General features: G+C 40.0%; 1 protein-coding gene across 1 annotated transcript; it reads left to right on the forward strand.

The window, feature by feature from the left end:
- Positions 1–41: 41 nt before the first annotated feature.
- Positions 42–15,749, forward strand: ACADSB (acyl-CoA dehydrogenase short/branched chain). The gene is made up of 11 exons (XM_069020213.1): positions 42–120; positions 4,286–4,445; positions 4,712–4,812; positions 5,290–5,496; positions 5,941–6,111; positions 6,602–6,727; positions 7,112–7,204; positions 9,141–9,230; positions 10,719–10,856; positions 11,661–11,760; positions 12,443–15,749. The coding sequence occupies exons 1-11, from the start codon at positions 79–81 to the stop codon at positions 12,511–12,513; spliced, it is 1,299 nt and encodes a 432-aa protein (XP_068876314.1). The 5' UTR covers positions 42–78; the 3' UTR covers positions 12,514–15,749.
- The last annotated feature ends 3,782 nt before the right edge of the window (positions 15,750–19,531 follow it).

Genomic DNA, 19,531 nt, shown 5'->3' on the forward strand with positions numbered 1-19,531 from the left:
CGTTGTCTCTGACGTTGCGGGGGCGGTGGTTCTGACGTCACGCGGGAGGTGTCTTGACGTCACGGGGCGGGCAGGAAAATGGCGGCGGCAGCGGGAGCTTGGCTGAGGGGCTGTGCGAAGGTGACGTCTCAGGGCGGGCCAAGGGCGAGAGGAATGGGGACAAGGGAAAGCTACTCCGTGTCCTGCTGAGCTGCTGCAGCTCCCGAGCCTGCCGGTGACGGGCGGTCTCTGGCTCCGGGGCTGGGAGCTGTCGCGGTGCGGGGGCTGCAGGGGCAGCTCTGCGAGGCGTGAGGGGGGCGGGGGTGGGAAGCCCTTTTCTCCTTCTGCCCTGTGGATTTGTGTGTGGAGGGGCGGTGTTGGGTAAGTTCTTGCAAATAAAAGCTCTTGTAAGTCTTGTGAAGTGGTTGTGATGAGGCAGCGCCGTCCTGGCAGCAGAGGTGCTTCGAGGTCTCTTTTACTTACGTGTCAGGAAAAGGCTCTTCCCCCAGAGGGTGCTGGGCACTGCCCAGGCTCCCCAGGGAATGGTCCCGGCCCCGAGGCTGCCAGAGCTCCAGGAGTGCTTGGACAATACTCTCAGGGATGTACAGGATGGGATTGTTGGGGTGTCTGTGCAGGGCCAGGACATGAACTGGATGATCCCTGTGGGTCCCTTTCAACTCGGAATATTCTGTGGTTTCCTAAACACACTCGTGGCACTCGAGGTGTGATCAAAACAAGCAGAGACCCCGTGGTTTTGCTGTGCATGCCTTGGCTGTGCAGGGCGAGATGTGCTGGCCTGGGACCTTCTCGTGCAGCTCCTGGGTGTGTCGTGGCACTTGAATTAAATTGAATAAAGAAAACCAACCCCAGAAATGAAGGAAAGCTTCCCATTTGGAAGCTTCTCTGCTGGGAGATAGGAGCTATGTGGAAACCGGCTAGGATGGATACAAGAGAGGGAGTCAAGGCAAGCAAAGTGAGCTGAGTAAAACATTGCTGTGGTCTTTTTCTGTTTATGTCTTAACACTGATGGCAGGCCCAGCATTAAAATCTTGTTTTAGATCGTAAAATAAACAGAAGGAAGCCAAGAGAACTGATCTTTTAGAGCTGATGTGGAGGTAAAAATTGAGATAAACAGAAAAATCAATGTTATCAGCAACCAGTTCTCAAATGCATGTGTTTAGTAGGGCAAGCAGTCTGTATCCTGTAGCAGCATAAATCACTACCTGCAGAAAAAGGAGGAGAAAAAAGGCAGGGAAGCAGCATCCAAGGATTTAAGTAATGTACATGTGCTTTAAATAACTGTCTGAAGTTAGTGATACTACATGGCTTCTAAGAATAAAAAGGTACACAATAATGTAGTGGCTTGATTATTTATTTAGCTTTTAAATCTAAATGTTGAACTAAAATATGATTTCCACGCCGGTCTGTTATTGCTGTGGTATTACCTGTGAGTTGCTGCTCTTTGTGTGGGTGTTGCCAGCATAAATCCCATCCCTTGCATGCATCCCATTGGCTCTAAAACTTTTCAAGGTGACCTTGTTAGGAATATTCCTTTGCTCCTGCAGCACCACTTATGTCTCAAACAAGAGCTTCCCAAACCATGGTTGATAAATGTCTGAACCTTTGTTTCTCCTGCTGTGGTAGGACACCATTCCCGGCCATTCCAATGTGTGTTGGCTGCAGGAAAAGCGATGGGAAGGAGGGAAAGCCTGGGGTGGTTCAGGAGAGGTGATCCCAGATTGCTGTGAATGTGGTGAGGCCCTGGCACAGGTTGTCCAGAGAATCAATCTCTGGCCACCCCATCCCTGGAAGTGTCCAAGGCCAGGTTGGACAGGGCTTGGAGCAACCTGGAATAGTGGAAGGTGTCACTTCCAGGGGGTAGCACTGGATGAGCTTTTATGTCCCTTCCAACCCAAACCACTCTATGATTTTATATTTTATATTCCCAGTGATTCACCTTATTTATGCCATCATGGAGGAAAACTGCTCCTTTCTTTGTACTTGGAAATGAAGTAGTGGAAGGAGCAGGAAGTGTGTGTGGTTTGTAGCCCTGTCACTGCTCGAGAAGCAGCACGGTGTTAAATAGAAATGTGCCTGTGTACACTGAGGTTTTTCCCTCTCAGACCTTGCCAAGGACAGACTTGCCCAGGTGGGTGTTGGCACACCTGGGTGTCAGGTGACCCCAGCATAGCTGCATGTTCTGCAAATAATCCTGGCTGACTGCTTCCAGAACGGGGTTGCCTTGGATTCAATCTCTACTAAACAATGTTTTCTTTGTTTTTGTTAAGACCCACAGTGACTCCAGTAACTTCATCATCATTTGAAGGTGTTGCAGCTATTGGTCATCATCCAAACATTATATTCATAATTCAGCCCTGCTCACCAGTAGTTGTTTTATGTCACCAGCGGTGTTGAATGTGACTGAACACTGAATGTTCACAGCAATATTTATTTTCTCTATTACCATTTCTTGCTGTTTGTTGTTGTTGGGGTTGGTTTTTTTTATGCACGTGATTTTGTTTGTGCTAAAATCAGAGTTTCCTTATCACAGTAGACTTTTGCTTCTTGCCTCCAAGAGTTCATCGATGTGTTTTACATCAGTTCTTCAGCCAGGGAGATGACAAGTGTTGAAAGCCAACATGAAAGAGGGGGAATTATTAGAAGGATCAAAGGAATTTTTACTTCCTGGCCCCAGAGTTTCTGCTGTTTTTAGAGGAATGCTGCTATCACAATGTGCATTGTGGAATTGCCCTGTGTTCTGGGAGCTAAACAGGCGCCTGCTTAGGGCACAGCCAGTCTGTTGCTCACTCTGGGGTTAAGAATCAGTGCTGCCAAAAATGTGTGTTGGCAGACATGTTTTCATATACTTCATGGCACAGCTGTGTCTCTCCTGGGGGTTTCTGTCAGCAGTTGTTGTGGTAAGACATTTGTGTCTCCACGCTTTAGGCTGACATAGCAAAAGTGACAGAAATCTGTAGCAAAGATCAGATCTGTGGGCATCAGCCCCAGAGTGGGCTGGCTTTGGGGAGTTGTGAGAGCAGAGCCATTGTTCTGTCCTGCCTCCTTTCAGACACAGTCAAGCTGTGCTGCTTTTCAGGAATACCTTTTAGCTACTACTAGCCCATTACTTTTGGAGCCAGATCATATCGTGACAACTTCCTTTAAAATCCTAAAAATTATTCTGTGTTTGGAAAGCATATTGGCTTTTATACCAAACTTACCTTTCTAAAGCCTGCTGTGAGGTAATTAAGTCTTTGAACACAAATTTTTTAGGTCTCCAAGGGACAAAGCTGTCCCATTATCTGTGTCCTGACAATCACTGTGTGTAGCTCCCTCCCAAAAGCCACTGTTCTGTTCATTTTTGTGACTTTTGTCATATATTCCTAAGGTTTTTCCCCCACAGTCAAATGCTCACTAATGCCTCTGCTCTTTTGGTTGGATAACCAATGCTTGTTGAAATTATTGTTGTTTATTGTGAAGAAATTGGGAGCATAGGCATAAATCACTTAGTTTTAGTTCCTTCCTGTTCTTTCAAAATAAATCAACCAAATAAAACACATTAATTATTAGTTACATAACACTATCAATATACTAACTGTAGGATTTTAACTGTATAGAAATTAAGTCTACAGAAGCATTCAAATGCCAGGGCTTTGTCTACAAAATGTGTGCTTGTTCTGAAAATCATTAAGTGGTGGATAAGAATTCAGTTTGAATACAGAAATCCACAGTGCAGTTAAAAGTTAGGCCCTTTCACAGCAAAATACCAATAATCCACATGAGGGGCTGTCCAATTGCTTTAGAAACAAAAATTGCTGGTCCCAAGAAAACCAGGGAGAAAGCTAAAGTCAGCAATTAAAGTCGACAGGCCTGTAAAAGCCATTCTCTGTGTATTTTATATTTACTCTTATCATATTTGTTAATGAAAGTATTAATTCTATTGAAATATACACTCCCCACTCTGAATATTGCAGTAGACTTGCATCATCTATGAAAAGAAATACTAACAGCAGGGTTTACTTGCTGCAAACACCAAACTTGACTAAAATTAATGTTTTTACATACTTTGTAGAATAACATTGTATTAGTAAACTCCCAGAAAGAAAGCTGCTTGATATTAAGAGAAAAATTAAAGGATATTTTCGTTTAGGGCATAGGGGAGGTTATATCTTCTCAAAAGCTTTCAAACGTTGGGTATAAGTTATATTTCCTAATCATTTACTGAATAAAAGCACTGGATAAAGTTATATATTGCTGTCTGCATACAAATCTAATTGTTTGCATCTTCTGTATTTGTTGCCAACAGCTGAGAAGACACACACCAGCATACTTGGCTCCTTGGAGGGTTTCTCCCCATGTTTTTAGATCCTCCAAATCAGAACTCAAGCCAAATCTAGCCAGTGATGGCCTTGCCTGTGCTCCACTTCAGATGTTCACCGAGGAGGAAGCCATGCTGAAAGACATGGGTAGCTATTATATCTGTATTTAAAATTCAGAAATGTTTTAACTAGAAGGGATATTGTGGCTTAAAATTTTGTTTTCATTATTTATTTCTAGTCAAATGTTGAGATTGTTGGGGGAGTTGTGCTTTACACCTTGTTTTGCTTGGGCTACTTGTCTGGGAGAGTCAGAACACATGCATAACCTGTGAGAAGCACCACATTCCTGTTATATTGATCCCAAAGGAGACTGTTGGAATACTTACAGGTTTTCTTTCTTCTCTTTGTTACAGTGACCAAATTTGCCCAGGAACGAGTTGCACCTTTTGTACAAAAAATGGATGAGAATGCAAAAATGGAAGACTCCATCATACAGGGACTGTTTGAACAAGGGGTCTGCACACTTTTACCTAATCTTTTATTTGGAAAGTAATGTCATTTTATGAATCTCTAACTGTGCCCTGTTCAGATTTTTAGATGAAAAGTTTGAGGGATAAATTCAAATGAACTAATGCATCATTAAAAATTTTGGAGTTGTCAACCACAAGACAACTTTCTTTACAGCATTATCACTCTCCATCTTTTACTGTCATTTTTTTCCATCTCCCCCATACCACATACTTCATCTTATCTTTTAGTTCCTTGTCTTCCCTCCCTCACTTTTTTTTTAGTTGGTTAAGCATAATTGGATGCTGGAAAGGCCATGACTCCAAGTGTTGATGGAAAAGAGTATCAGGAGTCTTCTATGCCTTGCTGGGCAGCCATGAGGCCTTACATTGCCAATGTCCTCATGTTCATTCTTGGATTCAATTTTAGCCTTTCCTGCTATCAGAACCAACAGATTGATGTATTTGCACCTTTTCCATTTCAGCTGATGAGTATTGAGCTTGGGGAAGAATATGGAGGAACTGGAGCTTCATTTTTTTCTATCATATTGGCAGTAGAAGAATTGGCCAAAGTTGATCCAGCTGTGGCTCTTGTGTGTGAACTCCAAAACACTCTAACAAATAAGTTGTTTACCACCTATGGAACAGAAGAACAAAAGAGAACCTACCTGCCCAGGGTGTCTAAAGATACAGTGAGTCAAAGTCTTACTTTACTTAACTATTAAAATTATATTATGGTTTAGTAATGTTAGTGGGATTTTTTTTTTCAGTGATTAATGTGTGTCTGCAGCTCTGGAAAATATGTGTGAACTTTGAAACACTGGTTAGAGCTGAGATCTGTGGTGATATAGATATATCCTGTCATCAGTAGCTGAGAGGTAAAAGTGGAAAGGCCCTTATTAGTTTCATTAAAATTTAATTTACTGTGGAAAAGAACCATAAAACAGTTGACTTTGAGAGATGTGTAATTACACAGTGTTTCTATTCTTAATCTCCATAGCTGAAGCTCAGTTACTTTAATGCAATAGGTTAAAATGTGTGAATTTAAGAGACTTGTGCTGGCTTATAAGTATTTTCCTTGTGGGATTTGTTTATATTTGTGAAAAATAAATTGGCTTTTTCCCTTCCCTTGACAGCTAGGGAGTTTCTGTCTTTCGGAGGCTGGGTCTGGCAGTGATGCTTTTTCCTTGAAGACTCGAGCTGAAAAGAAAGGAGACTACTACATTATCAATGGCTCAAAGATGTGGATTAGCTTAGCAGAAGATGCAGGAGTTTTCTTTGTCATGGCAAATACAGACCCATCCTTAGTAAGTTGCTACAGCATTGTTGTGTTTCAGTGACTGCTGCTGATGTCTGAAACTGTGGATTTTATATTAATAATCTGATGTTAGAGGTTAATACTCTCTGCACCTTTTCCTAGCTGACTGCAAAGCTTTAAAAATATTTCCCAACAAAAATTGAGAACTTGGCGAGCAGTTTAATAAATTCATCCAGGCAGAGAAAATAAAAATGTCAGGATCATGGTTGTTTAGGTGAAGAGCACAGCACTGGTGGTGTTCTGAGTAACAGGACTCAGAGTCTTTAGTTTTTCCAACCTTTCTGACTTAGCTGACAAGTTGCTCTTGTTAAGAGGCAAAATGGAAAACTAAAAAGTATCCTATGGCAGAGTAAATCCAATAAAAAATTACATAGCTGAATATGCAAGTGTCAGGTCTGTCCCCAGTGTGGATGTAGGTAGCAGATTTTGAGTGATATTAGTATGAAAAATGGTTTTTGATTATTTTTAACTCCCCCCAGGGATACAGGGGAATTACCTGCTTCATAGTGGATCGTAACACAGAGGGGCTTCATGTGGGAAAAAAGGAGGACAAGCTGGGAATCAGAGCATCTTCCACCTGCCCAGTAACGTTTGATAACGTGAAGGTATTGTAAGTTCAGCTGTTGAAGCATAAATTTGGGTACAACTGGAGCCTGACCACTCATAAGGAATGAATATTAACTAAATTCCCTGTTTTTTTCCCTTAGACACACTGATTGTTTGGCATATATTAACATTTTCCTCCCACAGAAGTCTAGACAGGGGTTGAATTTCTTAAATTTTGATGCATTTTTTTCATCAGTTTTATAATCACATGAATCTGGGCATGTTCTAATCAGATGTCCTAGGAATCCAATATCTGGTTTATGTTTTATGCCTTCACTTATGAGGAACAATTAATGAAATATGTACACTGATTGGTATGTGAACCCTGTTAGTAGTTGCAAAGCAGGATAGAACAGAAGTAATTGGGTGGTTTTATATTTTAGGTTCCTGAGACCAATATCCTGGGACAAGTTGGACAAGGATATAAGTATGCCATTGGAATGCTCAATACTGGCAGGATAGGGATTGCTGCACAGGTGGGTCATCGGGTTTATTACTGAGCACAGCCAGGATGTAACTTGAGTTTGGACTGAAATGTATGGGATATTTAAAGCTGTTTGGAAAATACTTAATTAAAAGCTCAATTGCCACTAGATGTCACTGTTCCTGTAGCAAAGTCACAGTGAGGACAGGAACAACTGCCAGTGGGAAAATTCTCCCGTGGTGACAAAAGCAATAGACTCGGAAAACATTAAATGGCAATTAGCTTGTCTTTGGTTGTTAACTTATTGCTACTGAGTTATGTCAACATTCCTGTCTTCCACTGTGAAAATTTATTTTATTAAAAAAACTAACTTTGGAAAACATAGCACACTGAAATGCATTATATCAACTGGGATTGTGTGGGGCTGGCAAATGTAACCTAGTACTGACTGATGTTCTCCCAACAACTTATTTTTAAAAGTCAACTTATTTTTAAAATAAATGTAATTTTCTCTATCAGAACTGTTCCAGTTCATTGTTGTGTTTGAAAATTGCACTGTATGGCATCTTAGGGGAAAATATTTACTGACCTTGGAGTTATTTCAAAATGTATTTTGCTGTAAAGTCAATTTGAATCTCAGGTAGCTGCTGATCTCAATGGGAATCAGGTTCAGCCCTAGAATAAAATGGCTTGTGATAAGTTTTTTTTTTTTAATTATTTTGAAGTAATCATTGGCATGAAATTGAGACATTCCACATGGCAGTACACTATGCTGATAATTGGCTGTCTTTTCTATCATTTCTAAAGATTACCTGTGATTAAACTTTGTCTGATATGGCATTTAAAAAGGGCTGTGGGCCCCATTGTTCCCAGAGATATAAATAATATAGAGGCTCTGGCAGTAAAATACATGGTCTGGATTTTACTCTTAATTACTCCAAGTTACACCTTAATTAAAAGTTAAGGTCAGGTAGTTGTTATATCTTAGTTACTGCTTTCTTGACACCTTCAAATTAAGAGAAATGGACTTGACAAGAACAGCAGCTCTAAAGCCCTGTGGTATTGAGTTTAGTTTTGCAGCAGTAATAGTTTTAAAAGATAATGAAGATCTTATAAAATGTAATTGTGGCTTTGAAAACAGTTTCAGATGGTTTTAGTGCAAGGCAGCTGCATATATTGTTGGAGGTGCTGAAGCTGATGTACTTGGCTCTTTTATATGAGTTTATATAAAGAAATAACAAATCTGATAATGGGGCTGATTAGCAGCAGACTGCAATATTTTCTTTTATTGTTTTCCCAGGTATCATTTTTTTTCCTGTTGTACATCATTAAAGGTAGTTTTTCTAAGCTGCTTGATGTGACAGCTGCCTACTCTTGTCTTTGTGGAAAGACAAAATTGGTCTAAATTCTTCTACAATTGTTCTGCAGAGTTGGAAGATAGTGGAAGAAATGTTATCTCTCCTTCCACTCCACTAAGTTTCTAACTTCTGAAATAAATTGCTAATTCTGGCAGTTTGGTGTCCTCTAGAAAATGAGAAATTATTTTGATTATGAAAATAGTTTTGATTAATCATTCAGATTATTTTTCCTTGAGTAGGGTAATGTAGATCTATAGATCTTCAGTTTACAGTCATTTTCTCATGCAATTATGAGTTTTCCCAGAAACACTTAATAGTTTTGCAATTACAGTTGACCCATAAGTACTGTTCAAAAATTTCTAGTAGTGTTTTCATGTGGTAAGAAATGGGCATGTAATAGGTTTGTTCCTGAAACTTTTCTTTATTAAAACTCACCTCAGTTTGTCTGATAACTGTAAAATTCTGGCTGCTAGGATTCTATATAGAAATTTTAGCAATATCTAGGTAGGAAGAAAACAACTTTTCTCCTGAATATCAACCTGCCTGACCAGAAAATCAACTCTTATCATCTCCATTAGGTGCATTCAATTAAGCAATTTTTACTGACCATATCCTTATTTTTCCTTACAGATGTTGGGACTGGCCCAGGGCTGTTTTGACCGTACAGTTCCCTACACCAAGGAGAGAGTCCAGTTTGGGAAAAGTGTGTTTGATTTCCAGGTACTTGTTAATGGACACCAAGGATGTTTCCTCTAAGAAAGGAGCAGTGACCACACTAATCAGTAAAATGAGTATTATGATTTGCATAATTTGTGCTCCACCTCTTGTCATGTCTCTCCTCCTCAATGTTTGAGAAGAATTTTTCAAAAAAAATTCTGGATGAACATTCATCTGCCATGTAAAATTCATCAATTCAGTGCTGTGTGCCTTTGCAACTGCCACACAAATAATGTAATACTTTAAAATATTATTGACATACTCCTTTTGCCTGATAACTTACTGACATTCTTTGAAAATAATACACATGGAACTCCCTTCTCTTCTGATTTTAATATCCCACTGTACTGAATGTGCTCCAGTTTTTATACCCTTTCCTGAGGTGTAGAGGAAGGGCTTTTTCTGGAGACAACAGAAATGATAAAAAGATGAGGAAAACTGAATTATTAGGTTTCCTGTGGTATACAAAGACATTTAGGTTTCATTATAATATCTGTTTCTTACGACGAAAGAGACTCTTTGTTGCAAAAATGATGTATAGTTTAATAAGGAAGATACATAATTGTAATTACTATAGTAATTTTCTTGTTCAAAGAAACCTACATCTCAGCTGAAGAGAAGGAACATTAGCACTACTCATAATTTATGCAAATTTTAGGAAGCACTCATAGATACCTAGGAAATGATTGGAACTACGTCTTTTGAATGGGAAATGGAATTTATAATTGCTGAATCATTTTGGTATTTTGACCTGCCTATATATTTCTGCAAATCTGAGGGAACAGTGTTAGTGTTCTAATAAGATGAAAGATTTCATTGTGTTTTAGACTACTAAATGTTCATTTTCAATCATCATAATATTTGGGTGTTCTTAAATAAACCCATTCTTCCGTAATACCATTCAGATGTGAGCTCCATCACCTCTTTCCTTCCCCTTGAATCCATTCTTCAGTCGTGTCCTCTGTACCTTTAAGCTGCTCCTAAATCTTGTCTCATGCCTCCGGGACATGGGAAGGAGTTGCCACCTCAATAGTTCTCCACTTTATTCGAGGAATACTTGTTTACAAGTCTTCCTTGGTTAAGCTCATTAGGGAGCCAGACCTGTTATTGTCTCAATGAAAAGCTGCAGAATGAGAACGCAGCTCTGACTTCCTCGTGTCTTTGTAATCCCGAGGAGGATGTTAAGGTTGGGTAAAATTTTCCTTTATGTTCCTGGGTTTAAACAGGTAACCCTCTGTGCAGCCAGTCAGGCAAAATACCAGTGCTCCTGAATCCAAGAGAAGGGAAGGGGAGAATAGGAGTGCAGTTCTGGAAAGCACTTCAGTGGCCCAACCTCTGTCAATAAACACAGAAGTAACATGGAATTACCTCCCACCTGGATTCCATATTTTCACTTCAGAGTGCGGGTACATTTCCATGGGGACAGAATGGTTGTTGCTGGGAATTCCAGCGGGGCTGTGGCTCTGTGTGAGTGCTGTGGTGCTGTTGCAGGGGATGCAGCACCAGATTGCCCAGGTGGCCACGCAGCTGGAGGCGGCCAGGCTGCTGACCTACAACGCGGCGCGGCTGGCGGAGACGGGCAGGCCGGCCATCAAGGAGGCCAGCATGGCCAAGTACTTCACTGCTGAGGTACCTGCATCTCCCTCACTCCAGGGCTTCATTCCACTGCTGGTAAAGCTGCTGTCCAGGGTGTAATTCATAAGTCATCTTTGCTGTGGAATCTCTGGATGTACTTTTATCTTGGCTGCCACATCCCTGGAGGTGTTCAGGGCCAAGTCAGATGGGACTTGGAGCAGCCTGGTGTAGTGGAAGGTGTCCATGCCCGTGGCAGGGGGGTTGGAATGAGATGAGTTTTAAGATCCACTCCAACCCAAACCGTTCTGTGTTTCTCAGTCCATGCACAGAATCTAAAGTAAGTCACCAAGGAATAAGCTGCTCATGCCCCTAAATAAAATTTTTAAAACCAAACAACAACACTAAAAGAGGAAAGTGAATTAATACTTGAATCTAGATAAGATTTGATTTTATCAGAAATCTCTTTTTGTGGCATGAGAAATGACACTGTAAAGAGTTCATTTGTGACCATTTCAGCTCTGCTGGTCACATCTGTGACTCTTAAAATGATTCAAAACTGGATGACTTCTGTCCCTTTGCAATTGCTGCCTTGCATACCACTGCTGGTCTTGTGCAGGGTGCAGCATAGAAGCTATTGCTGTAACAATTAGTTAACTCCTGGTGTCCTCTGATTTCGAAAAATGTAATTTTTATTCTAAAGTGGCTTACTGAAGATGAATACCAACATACCCATCCTTCTTCTCCCCTGTTCTAGTCACTGCTTTATTCCCTGTTTTGTTATTAATTAGCTACAAAGTATAAGTTTTACCACCCCTGTCACGAAGTTGACTCCTGTAACTCTGAAAACTCTCTTCATAGGTTGCAACACTGACAACCAGTAAATGTATTGAATGGATGGGAGGTGTTGGATTCACCAAAAATTACCCAATAGAAAAGTACTACCGTGACTGCAAGATAGGTGAGTGACACTTTCTTAACAAGTATCCCTTGTAGCATTAGTGCTGTTAAAGTTTGAGGATGAAGGACTGGCTTTTTTTCCAGGGTATTTTTTCCCTGGGACTGTATCAACACAAATTCAAAGGCTCAGATATAAAACTTTAGGTATAAATGTATGTATGTGCAAGGCTAGTTACAATATTTAATTGGTTACCAATAAAATACAGACACAAACATTGTGTCCCATTCTACTGAGAAAATTTCAGTAAAAAAAAATGAAAATGCCTTCTTTGGCTTTAAGATCTGAGTCTATGTGGAATTTTATTTTCAAGGCTTCCTTGTTTATCAGGATAATCCTTGGACCCAACAGTTTGACATTTTAAACAATATTACCCTTTGGCTTTTATTGTAATAGCATTTGGAACTTCTTCATTGTTGTTGGCTATTTAAGAATTGCTTTTCAGGAAAATGTCTTTGCATTATGTGGTGCCAGCCTGAAAAGTGCTTTAATTGTTACAGATAATAAAATATGAACATTTATAATATTATATAGATAATTATAATTCTGCACTAATACTTGCATAGTAAAGCTTCATTTCATAATTGTAAAGGTTCTAACTGGACTTTTAGGATGATATTTTGGTCTCTCTTCATAAATTCACTGTGGGTTTATAGTACACTAATTTATTTTCTTCTGATTTCAGGTACAATATATGAAGGAACTTCAAATATCCAGTTGAGCACAATTGCAAAATTCTTAGCACAGGAGTACTGAAACCATAAGAACTTTCTTGACTGTTACATGAAAATTATTTCCCTGAACACTGATTGTGAATTACCCATTTATTTGTAATTACAGAAGGCATTGATGGCATCATAAATAAGAATACATCATCTCAGTGAAATCATAGGGAAAACCATGAATTCCCCATTTCAGGAGAGTGAGTAATTCACATGTAATGGTGAATTCCACATTCAAATCCAAACTTCTTTCTGCCTGAGACACTTCCAAGCACTGGATTTAGCTCCCTTAGGTCATGCCAGCAGTTCTTGGAGAATCTCCTCTTGGAGATTTCAAAGTGAAAACAAAGGAATCCAAATCCCTGGCATGCCTGGTGGGAAGGGCTCTGTTGATCCACCTGGGAGGAAGGACTCTCCATGTGCAGCAGAGCTGGTGTGTGGAGTGGAGCTGCTGTTGGGAGGTGCTGCCTGCATTAGCATGGGGTGCAAAGAGAGGGAAGTGGTGGTTTCCTCTCTCCCAGGCAGAGTGATGTCTGTGGAGCTGCTGTAGTTGGAGTCATTTTTATAGCAGCCCTTTATAGCAGTGTGTTCTTAAGGATATCTTTGTAATTAAGTCCTTCCAGGCCCAATTTGTACTCCTGAAAGGTGGATAATATCCACCTCCCTTTCCAGCCTTCTCAGCTCGTAAGGGTTTTAATCTAAGAGCCTATTTATAGTTCTCCTTTCATAAAAGGTTGAGTTGAAATCTTTCTGAAATGGGGTTAAAAAAGCTCTAGTAGTTCTGCAAAAGGACAGATACAAGCTGGGTAATGGGAGTGCTGTGATACTACCTCACAGTGGCCTTTCCACATTCAATGCATTTTACAAACTTTAAAGGGAGGAACTGTTAATTTGCAGCCTAGAATTCCTTGCTCCTGGAAGTTAGTGATTCTCTAGCACAGTTTTTCTCTTCTTGAGAGACAAAAAGGGCAGGGGGTTGGGAAGTATTTGCTTTTTTTATTCGTCTCTGTTTACTCTAAAATTAGACATTTTATTTACAGCAGAAACCTCTTCAGTGCTGGAGAGCTAATTAACTAATAATCAAGAGACAGGAAGCTTAATATATGAAAAATCATCCTAATTGCTGTAATTGGCAATCTGTTTCAAGTGTTTTGGGGAGGGAAGGATTGGTTTTCTGGTTTTGGCTGACTTAGAAGAATCTCATTTTTAAAGCCTGCTTTTCACTGATGATTCACTCTGAGTGGAGCTTAAAATGTCGTAGGCTGAGATTCCTAGATGATTTCCTGGCAAAACCAGGGCAAGTGACACTTAACAAGTGGGATTTGTAAAACAAGCAGTGCCTTAGACAAAGAAACAAGCAAGGATGAAAAGCACTATTAAAAAGTTTTCTGACTTCAAAGGGAAGCAACTACTTTAGTGAATTAATCCCCCTATATACACATTTTGCCTGTTAATGGGCAAAGAATTATTGTGGTCATTGTCCTTATGCCAATAAAGAAGCCCCTCCCATATCAATTTGGTCAAGAGCTTTGAGGTTTTCAAAGATAAATGAGTAGGAAGGTAGACTAGATGATTTCTGGAGTTTTCTTCTAGCAATATTGTTATTAATCATTATCATTATCATTATTAATACATTTCAGATTTGTTTGCAGGCTTGCTTTCAGCTGAATTGAAACAGCTGGGGAAATTTCAATTAGAATTAGCACTACAAACACCACGACATTTAACTACAGTTACTCTGCTCAACACAGTCTGTCTGTGAATCTAAAATGATCATAACCACACTCCAAAATGCTTGAGTTAATGTTGATTAATGTGCTGAATTGTGCCAAGGTGAGGCAGCCCTTGGCTGCTGAAGTTTAACCTGCTTTGCTCACATGAGTGTCCACAGAAAACATGGTTTGGTTCATAGTTTTTGCTGTGATCTCCTGGTTTGAGACACTCTTAGCCTGGCATCTGCAGTTTTGTGTGAGACTGAGGACTGGCAATACTTAACTGATTCAGTACAGTGCCAGATACAAACCCTTTGTGGAGGAAAGTGCCGAGCTCTTTGAAGGACTGTGAAGGGCTGGATATCCAGGATTATGCAAAAGGACTCTCTCTTTGTGTAGAACTGCGTCAGGTATCCGTTTGAAAAAATAACCAGGAAAAAATGAGATTAATGTGATTCCTCACAGTCTGATCTTGGATGCCTGAGTCCAGGAAACAACCTGAACATCCTCATCAGCTAGCTAGTCATTCAACAGTAGCTGATGGGCTTTTTTTTCAGTAAAGTGAGGTCAAGCCTTTAACTAATGTTACAGCTGTAAATATTTCATGTTGTTGTTATGTATGCTGTATTTTGTACACAGTTTTGAAAAAAAAATGTGTTTATTGTATTTGTATACAAAATTCTATGGAGGAATATGTGCACAAATCAATTACAACCCCTGAGTATCTTTCCTTGTTGTTTTAAAAGGACCGGTACCTGTGTGGAGAGCCTTGGCTACTCTGGGATTCTGGGGAGAGTTAACTAGGAAAGTCAAAGAATGTTTGGGTTGGAAGGGACCTTAAAACCCATCCAGTCCCACCCCCTGCCGTGGGCAGGGGCACCTTCCACTATCCCAGGCTGCTCCAAACCCCATCCAGCCTGGGATAATTTCCTCCCCTCAAGCCTGATTCCATTGCTGCTCTGAACTCAGGTGTTGGGATGGGAATGAAAAGTGCTGTGCTCTTGTCCAGGAGCTGTTGAGAGCTGCCTGTGCTCCCCAGCTCTTGTTGTGGTTTGGGACAGGCATTTTTGGGTGGTCATAAATGGCAATTCTGCATTTGGCACTGTGGGCACAGGCTACAGAGCTGGTGTGGGCAGTGCTGAGAGGCTTTCTGTGCTTTTAAGATGCTTTATATATTCAATATGTATTTTATTAGTGACTTTTCCCTTTTTACACCCTCAGTCCATCCAGTGTGTTGTCCTGGAACAGCAGCTGCAGTATCAAATGTTGCGTGTGAGCTTCCCTGGTTAGAAGAAAAGCCTTGTATTGAGAATGTATTAAAAAATGTCTGTATTTTATTTTTGACTTGATACAATGCTAATCTTGTGTATCAGGTCATGATTTTCTAATAACTGTAATTTAAAATTGTTACAAGATCTTCCAGGTTTTGTACCAGGAGAAAACGACTGTGTCATCTCTTGGGTTTCTCTGGTTCTGTTCTGGTTGGTAATCAAGGCAGATTTCCACAGAAATCACTACTTGGGAAATTCTCAAATACAACATTTTATATCATGTTTTCTATGCTGTTGTTCTTTCTTTCATATTTTCTTTTCCCCGTGTAAAGATTGTGTTAGAAAAGGCTTACATGAACTACAGAGTAATTGTTCTTTGGGAGCCTTTTGCTGTGTAAAGACTTTCCTAATTAACATGTTATTGCATTTCCACTTGAAAATCTCTTGGTGAGAGACACATTTCAAGTTGTTCTACCAAGCTAAGCTCGATTGGAAGCCCAGTCTGCTTTGAAAGCAGCTGTCTGACTTCCCTTAGCTGGTATTGGATACACAAAAGCTGAAGAAACACTTTTCCTCAGCACCAAAATGTATTCAGGGTAACTAGAAATAACCAGGGTGTTCCCTAATAGCTTGTTTAATGTTCAAAGGAACATGCAGTGTACACTGTAAACGTTTTTTCTGGTGAAATATTTAGAAATATAAATCAAAAATATGTGCAGTCTCACTAGACAGTAATAGCATTTTTATATATTTTGTCTTTCAAGATCATTTGGATTTACATCTTTCTGAAACTATTCTCTCTCTCAGTAACTGTAGAGCTGCTAACACTGGAGGACTTAAACAAACTAAAAAAAAAGTCAAGTTTTTAGGGATTTTTTTTTTAGTGAGGCTAAAGAGGGGCTGTTTGCTGCCTTCAGTCAGGATCATTCAGCCAAGTCTCAAGCAATGCCCCACCCCTCAGGGAACAGAACCATTTTCTGATCATCCTTTTCATCACATTAAGTTTGCCACAAGTGTCTTGGATGTTTTTGGCCTGAATTGTTTTCAAGGACATGCTGTAAGATTTTTCTAGTCACTAATTTGCATCCTAAATATGCAAATTAAATGCAAATTTTTCAGTATGACCAGAGCAGGTTTAATTTGATACTGTGTTGCTGAGGTTTTCTGCCTTTGTTTAGATGGTACCCAAAGACATGATAATTACATGTTGGACATTAGCTTCTCTGGATACTTTTTGGTTTTCTGTAGAAGAAATTTGCTAAACTGACAAAAAATAATCCAGGAATAATTTAAAAGTCTGGAAGCATAGTTAAACAGTGAAAAGCTCCCCAGAACTTGTTTGGTCAATGGAGCTGCTGAAGATAGAGTTGCTACAGAGCAAATGTGTTTTAGGGCCGAAGCTGGTGCTGTTTTAGGAAGAGACCATCAGCCATCCTGTTCCTGAGGTGGAGGATGTTGGCCCCAGCTGTTCCCATCAGAACTGGGCAAAGCCTTTTTTTCAGCTTAAGTACTTTTTGAACTTTGAAAATATTTTGTGACTCCCTGTGATGCACTAACAGATGCTTAAATGGTACAAAGGTTCTGTTTCTGTTTATAGTCTTGTTTTCCTCATGTTCAGAGAAAAATTCCTTGTGTTCCACTGTACATTTTTTACCAAACATACATTGTTATGCTCCCTTCTTAAATTCCTTATTATTCAGGTCTTCTCAATGTTTATCCAACCTGGCTTTAGAAGGAAAATAATTTTCTGGGTTTAATTACAGCAGTGCCTACATTTGATTGATAGGGCAGGTTATTTTGACTGTTGCTTGAATAATAAAAGCTGGATTCAGCAGGATATTTGTCATAAAATACATTTGACTGCCATGCAGGATTCACAGTTTCCAAGGACCACAGGAAGGTGCAGCAATAGATCTTCCATTTCATGCTGGAAGTATTTTAGCTCTACTGTACTTTGACTTCAGTGATCCAATTTGCAGAGATAAACAATTCTCTGGCAGTAATGCAGCTTGCCATTATTTAATAATTATTTAAAATGTGCCTTGTTACCCTTGTGTAAGAATCTGGGCTGCAGGGGGGTGGTGGTTGTGCTCTGATTCTTCAGGGGCTGACACAGCACCGGGTTAAAGCACCCGATGGTCTGGTGTCTCAGACTGTTCTAATTTAATAGCAAACCTTCTCTATCCTGCTGCTTCTATTTAGAAGTGTCCAAAAATCTTTTTTTTTTTTTTTTTTTTTTTTTTTTTTAACTGTAAAAGCCTTCTGGCACTAAATTACATCTATTTCTTGACTGAAACATATCTGCTCTATGCTAACCTCATTATCCAGGAATGATTTCTAGAAGAGGAAGTGAAGAATAATTAAATCATTCCTAACTGAAGGAAATGCTTCGCAGAACTATGCAAATTCCAATTTGGCCAAGATGCTGTGGTTTCAGATTCTATTTCTGGGAAGGGCAGAGGGAGAAACAGTTATTTTTGGAGTCATGGGCAGCTGGGTTCTGGCTACAATTTTCTCTCTTACCTTGAGCTGAGAGTGGACTGGGACATCCGTGCAGAGGAGGGAGCACAGTTCCTGCCACCACCCTCCTCAATACCTGTCCTGCTGTGAGTGCTGGTAGATGAAACTTGTCCCTCTTGCTGCAGGTGTCACTTGCTTTGGTTGGTGCTGGCTGAGACCCTGAACTGGGGGATTTTCCTGCCAAATTGTGCCTCAGCCCTGATCTGAAGCAGCAACTTGTCAGCAGTGGTGCCCTGCCCTTGCTGTCCACACAGGGCAAAGCTGTGATGGCACAGATACTTCCCCCACTTAGCCTGGGATGCAGGGCCTGGAATAAAATCAGGATTGTATTTTGGAGGTAAAAAATGAGCTTGCTGTGTCTGTGCTCAGCGGGAGTGCCTGGGGGAGCCCACGGGCTGGGCATGGCCCTCATGGGGCTCCACGCTCACATCTTTAGATTTTCACATTTTTCCATCTGCAAATCTCACTCGTTTGAGGCTTAAGGCAAAAAGAGGGTAAAAAAAAACCCCTCACAACAGCTCTTTTTTTGTGGGAATGTTTGCAAATCTATTAGTGATGTGTAATTGAATTATTAATTGGGAAAAATATAATTAGAGTGCTGGAAGAACAGCTTTTCAGTGCTCCACAACTTTGGTCTTTCAAGGAATCAGATTGCTGAAATGAGTTATGCATTCAAGAAATCCAGTTAGAATTAAGAACATATGTCTTACTTTTGCAGCTTTTCCTTTAGAAGTTGCATATTATAATAATGGAGTGTAAAGAGTAAACTTCAGTGATTTGCAAAAGGCACCAGCCTTGTGCCTTTTCCAAACTGGTTGATTTATGTGCTGTTTGCTGTTTTTGAGAACACAAAACAATTAATTCATGTGTGAAAAGAACAGTGAATTAATCCTAGAGAGCCCTGGAGCCTTTAAAGACCTGAATCATATGTTGAGCTCGTTTAAAACTTGCATAAGAAATTAATGTAGAATAAAGCCCTTTAATTTGAAAAGTGCATCTATAGTAGGTGTCCCTAGGATATCTTCTGCATCATTATTCAGAAAGGTTAAGGAGGACTTTATTTTTTCCTTTCTTTCTTTCTTTTTTTCCCCCTTATATTCAGTATGTATTTTCCAGTTTGCAGCTCAACGTGGTGCATTTCAACGTATAAAGAGGCAGAGATTTTAAAAAGAAATGGGGAGCTTTTTATTCACCTTCCACTTAATTTCCTTGCTGCCTTGCCAGTCCCAGCTTAATGAATGTAATTGCTACCTTTGATGAAAATACTATTATCAAGATCACACATTACATTGGAAAACAGTTTTTCTTTAAACACAGCTACTGCAGTCTCTAATTATGCATGTAACAAGTGGCTCCTGAACAAAAGAGCATGTTGTCTACAATTGCTAGGAATTGGAGCAAGGCAAATTTGAACAAAGAACAGATTAGATTTGCTCCATGCTCCACAAAGCCCATTCCCCTGATTAATTTCCTGCAAAAACTAAAACAATTCTCTCTTAAAAGAAACTAACCCTCATCCCCAGAATGATCCATATGCCATTTGTGTCAA

This window comes from Aphelocoma coerulescens, chromosome 6 (genome assembly GCF_041296385.1).
Source record: "Aphelocoma coerulescens isolate FSJ_1873_10779 chromosome 6, UR_Acoe_1.0, whole genome shotgun sequence".
In the NCBI taxonomy this organism is placed as follows: domain Eukaryota; kingdom Metazoa; phylum Chordata; class Aves; order Passeriformes; family Corvidae; genus Aphelocoma; species Aphelocoma coerulescens.

What these genes read in the sequence shown, in the direction of transcription:
- ACADSB (XM_069020213.1), top strand. Translation starts at nt 79, where the DNA reads ATGGCGGCGGCAGCGGGAGCTTGGCTGAGGGGCTGTGCGAAG. An exon ending in CCAGGGTGTCTAAAGATACA is followed by an intron (nt 5,497 to 5,940) that starts GTGAGTCAAAGT and finishes TTCCCTTGACAG; the next exon opens with CTAGGGAGTTTCTGTCTTTC. An exon ending in CCAAGTACTTCACTGCTGAG is followed by an intron (nt 10,857 to 11,660) that starts GTACCTGCATCT and finishes CTCTCTTCATAG; the next exon opens with GTTGCAACACTGACAACCAG.